At 41.4% G+C, this 5,348-nt stretch overlaps 1 protein-coding gene across 1 annotated transcript; it reads right to left on the minus strand.

Annotated features, from left to right (window-relative positions):
* Window positions 1-788: 788 nt before the first annotated feature.
* On the minus strand, window positions 789-4,131 carry LOC138009115 (uncharacterized). Its single transcript, XM_068856416.1, has 3 exons — window positions 3,779-4,131; window positions 2,966-3,079; window positions 789-1,803 (listed from the first exon to the last, which is right to left on the minus strand). Exons 1-3 carry the CDS (start codon window positions 3,864-3,866, stop codon window positions 1,163-1,165), a joined length of 843 nt encoding a protein of 280 aa, XP_068712517.1. The 5' UTR covers window positions 3,867-4,131; the 3' UTR covers window positions 789-1,162.
* Between the last annotated feature and the right edge of the window lie 1,217 nt (window positions 4,132-5,348).

The following is a 5,348-nucleotide window of genomic DNA, read 5'->3' on the forward strand; positions in this document are numbered from 1 at the left end:
GAATCAAACTGAGCTCGGCCAATCAAGCATCCAATAAAATACATGGCATTCTCACGTGGCATCAGAGGCGTCGGAATTTCTTCCTCCGACTAAATCTTCGACCACTGAAGTCACGTGAGAATGCCAATCATTTTCTCTCCTCGAAATCGTTCGCACTCCTACAGTTTCAGGATACTTGGCCTGTATTATACAATGTGAAAAAGATGAAGTAATCGCGAAACACTTACGATAGCGATAACATATATTATGGTGATGTTATCGTTGACATTGCCGTTGTCGTTGTTTATACTAGGGAGCTTAAGCACGCAAGTTTTTGATACGCGGACGGCAACCGGAAGAGAACATTGCGCGTGCTAGGACAGTTTCCCAGATCTGTAATGGAGAAAAGATACTTAGCAATGTAAATGTGGTTGTGTAAAGACAAATTAAAAGAGAAAACAGCTCACTTCCGGTTGCCGGATCCCATGGTATTTTTGAAGTATGTGCTCGTGCGTGGGTATCATTGCAAGCTATAATTACTGACTAAGCACTTGTAAGTTTTAATCAAGGACATTTTGGCCTTGTTTTCACGAGCGCTTTTTCAGGTCGCTTAGCAAGTGACAACCGAAAATTCCATGAAAACAGTTCCTTTCCCAACTCGCTTAAAGTTAAGCGAGTCGGCAAATTTCAATGACATTCTCATTAAATTTAAACCACCAAACCAAGTTAGCTTAAACGAATTGGCAACTTACTTTCGGCCAATGAGGACTCGTTTGCGGTTAATCAAATCGAAAATACAACAGGCGCGCTATTTTTATTATTTTTATTATTGTATTGGCACGTGCCCTCTCCTCATTTAATATTACCCATGAAAACATGTATCAATTTAAGTCGCTTAACAAAGTCTGTAAACAAAGCACTTTCAGGAATGTTAAGCGAGATAGCGGTTGTCGTGAAAACACGACCTGTGACACCTTTTAGGTCATCCAAGGACAGGCAAACAAAATGATAACAGCATGAATGTCTTTAACTATCAACTTTTTATTGTCTCTACATCATCGATGTTTCTTTTTTCGTTTTAATATTGTCGGCAAGTCACAGAGGTTTGTTTGGCATTATTGCATGTTTTCACGAGTAAGGTTACGCAACCGTTTAATTTGAATTTGGCATTAGATGATCTTTTTCAGTGATGCTGTGGTTTAGCTTCAGCGATGAGAGGATTTATTACTTGGGGCTTTTGGGGAGCATCCTTGGATTTCTTACAGCAGCAATGGCAACAACATGGGCAGCAATGGCAGCAGTGGCAACAGCATGGGCAGCAGCACTCGTGACAGCAACAGCAACATGGTTCGCAGCAGTGGCAGCAGCAGCAACATGGACAGCAGCAGTCGTGACAGCAGCAGCAATCATGGCAGCAGTCGCAGCAGCAACATTTCTTAGAGCCCTTTCCTCTGTGGCCTGTTTCTTGTGGGGAAACGGGTGCGACCGCCAAAACACCCGGATCATCTGATACTTCCGCAAGTGCTGCTTGTTGTGTACTCGAGCGTCTGTTGCAGGGACATTTCCATTTCTTAGTGGCATTATTGACCTTTTCTTCATCAATCAGCTCATTCCTAACCTTCTTGCCCTTGTAATCTCCGGACTTGCACTTTTTTGGCATTTTGTTCCTTTGGTTGCAATCGCAATTCTTTTTGTCATTTTGGCACATTTTGGAATCTTGATTGCTGTAGCATTTTTTCACAAATCTAGTTTTCTTCTGGCTGTCGTCCGGTGGCATCTCGCAAGTGCATTTTTGGACCTCTTTCACATTTTTGGCCACTTCATCTGAAAAAAAATTATATACTGACTGTTAAACTCGATCCTTGAAAGAAGAAACCCTTGCCATCGATAAAGAACTTATCATGACGCGACATGTAAAAGAGATGACATTTAAAATAACTGCATACTAAGCAATTGCTGTATCGTAGCATTTGCTACCATTTGGTTACAGGACAACAACTGAAGGTTATTTTCCTGGTTCATTTTAAATTTATTCCCGTGGCATATCCGTATAGCAATGCATTCTGGTCGCTGCACAGTGCAATCTGGACGCAAACGCAATGCGTTCTGATAAAAATAAACACCTGATTATGTAGTTCCTGATCAATAATTACCTTATCCAAGGGAATATAACAGAGCAAATCCTTACGTCCCGTGGTAATTATTTGAAACAAATAATAAAAATATTAATATTAATGACTTTGTTAACGTGTCTAGCGGGGGAGAATATCCTCTGCTAATACGGGACACGTAACTGAAATCTCTTACAACTAAAATTGTGAATCGACTACAAAATACAAGTCACCATTACAAATGACTACAATTAAAAATAACAAAATCATGAATCACATCCACTGCATCCGTCTAATATTTTTAGATAATGACCATACAGCGAAGGTTATTTTATCGGTTATTCCCATGACTACTCTAGCGTGCACCTTCAAAATCATATGTTTTTGGCTGTGCTGGCTTTTTACCAAAATGCATTGCGCTTGCGACCAGACGGCACTGCTCTATGGAAGAGCCGGAATGCATTGCTCTATGGAGGAGTCGCTTTGACCTGGAGTCACAAAACGCACTGACGAACGATTATTGACCTACAAAAAGTTGTGCAATGAAAGCACCCTTCGCCGCAAAATGCCTCTTTTTACAGGGTTCCTTGTAATCTTGCACTATATAAACACATATAAACCAATTTCATATCTTTGAGCTATACTACCTATCGGAATAGATCCCAACATTGGGGATTCGCTAGATTTCTTTTCTCGTGTTCTCTTGCCTAAACCCAATTTTACTATCAGTGTTTTTGAGAAGCTCAGGATTAGTGGTTTGAGAAGAGTGACCGAAAGGTTCAGGTTCAGGAATGTTGCAGCCTGTGCTCAACCTCTTTATCGCTTTCAGGCGTGAACTACAGATTAGCCTTATCATATGTAACGCATTTGCTAACCATCTTTTGGTTTCGTTTTGTCAGCGTTTGATGAGTCCGAGACCTTTGGTGCCAGCTTGTTGTGTTTTTGTTCATCACCAGGTTCATTCTTTGGTCTCAAAGTTTTGATCTCGTCTGCAAAAGATCGAATACAGTCTCATCACCATTTCCCCTCGCCAGCTCTTGCTTGAAAGTAAAAACGACAGCATCAGATTATCTTTGTATGTGATGTCGATGACATTTGATTGTAGAGTGGTGGTGTTTGTGGTTTTCGCCTTTAATTGGACATTTATTATATCCTGCTATTAGTTTTATGTTCTGTCAATCTAAATGTCGTAGATCATGATTTAACTGGTTTCTTTCAAAAACTACAAACAAATGACAAGAAAGTGGATTTTCCATAATGAGATGATTAGAAAAAATTAGCTCGAAAGTGCTCATGAAACATTTACTGTTAGATAAAATTTATTTTCCTAAATATGATTAACTACGTGCAAATTTGGCATGAAACGAAAACAGTCAACGGAATTTTTTCTTCTCTTCTGTTAAGCACTGGATTTGTGTTGAAGACTGCTAAAGTTCGTGACGCGAAATGGGTTACTTTTTGCCACACGTGGGAACCAGTTGTTCTTCTCATTGACTACAATATTTAACTTCAAAGCGAACACACAGCGGAAGACTTGTCGGGAAAGACGGGACATTTTTTACTCCAAATCCTCAGTAACAAAAATCTACACATTCAAGAATAGGAAACGCGATCAAAAAATCCTATGCCATGAATCTGTTGATAAGGAATCTTTCTATCTGTAGGGACGTTAAAAATTTGAAACTTACCTTTTTTCCATTTAACTGACTTTCCTTGTACTACAAAGGCAACACATCCTATGAAAAACAGGAGGCGTAGAACCTTTGTCGCCTTCATTGTCACAAGACATAAACTCCAAGAACTGCAATGTATGGTTTTAGGAGTTCAGGTAATGGCTAAATGATGTAATTTACTCTCGAATGGGCAATGAAAACCGGTGACCTTTGGATATATGATTGAATAAATCCTATATGATTTTCCCCTGCTGTGTTCCAGACAGGCCGGAATACAGCGTTTGTCGATCTAGTTGTGTAACTGCGTATATCGGACAAGGGATGGGGATACCACGCTAAGGTGATAAAAATTTCTTACTTTGCCACGACCTGCTACAAGGTGGCCTCTTTTGAAACTTACCGACAATGGGCACCTCTGTTGACGTTGTCACGCCCTGATAGATGAAACGTCTAGTTTAACTTTGATTACATTGTGTGAGGAAGAAACGTTACGTGTACCAAACGAGAAGTACTATGTCTTCAAACATTCTAATGTTAACATGGTAAAAAGAGGTAAAGTCTTCTACGAGCCTAGTGGCCCATCAGGCCGGCGCTTATCTCTGGTTACTGTAGCATTAAGTGACTAGGAGTATTTCTACTCCCCCCTAGATGGGATGCTAGTCCATCGCAGGGTTATTCCCAGCATTAAATTCGCCGGTATCCATTTATACCTGGGTGGAGAGAGGTACCGTGAGAGTAAAGTGTCTTGCCCAAGAACACAACACAATGTCTCCGGCCAGGACCCGAACCCTGATCACTCGATCCGGAGTCGAGCGCACTAACCATGAGGCCACCGCGCCTCCCACCAAAAAGTTCTTACTTTGCCACGACCTGCTACGAGGTGGCCTCTTTTGAAACTTTCCGACAGTGGGCACTTCTGTTGACGTTGTCACGCCCTGATAGATGAAACGTCTAGTGTTATGTGTAGTTTAACTTTAATTACATTGTGTGAGGAAGAAACGTTACGTGAACCAAATGAGAAGTACTATGTCTTCAAACATTCTAATGTTAACATGATCTGCGAATAAATACTCCCATTATCCCAGAGTAGGCCGTCTAAACTATGTGCTTGAGCTGCAATACAGCATTGAACATTCTTCCAACGATTAACGCTCCTTATCAGCACTGTTCTTGTTTGTGGAGGGGCACTTCAAAGCAAATGTCATGTAGTAGACGGCGTCTGTTCTGATAGAAATCAGCCTTCAGAGTTCCACCCCAGTAGTATTCTGTTCAAACATCGTTTCGGTTTTTGTCACGTAATGACGCTTTTGGTGCACGTACGCCCCTAAACAGCTTGGTTTCTTCAGTCATCAAGAAATTTTCATTGTCGACATGTTTGGAAAAATGCTTCCTTTTCTACTTCCCGAATGGGGTCTAGCTATTCCGATTCCATAGAGTGAGAAGCTTCTCTCGGCTGTCTGGGACGCAAGTTCGTCGGAGGGCTATCCCGCCTGACAGTGAATCGTCCACCAGGAGGTCGCCAGTACACCGGTTACTGGGTGGAGAGGGAGAGGGACAGGGTGGGCCAAGGATACGATACACTGGC

The sequence above is a fragment of the Montipora foliosa genome, chromosome 6, assembly GCF_036669935.1.
Source record: "Montipora foliosa isolate CH-2021 chromosome 6, ASM3666993v2, whole genome shotgun sequence".
NCBI lineage: Eukaryota > Metazoa > Cnidaria > Anthozoa > Scleractinia > Acroporidae > Montipora > Montipora foliosa.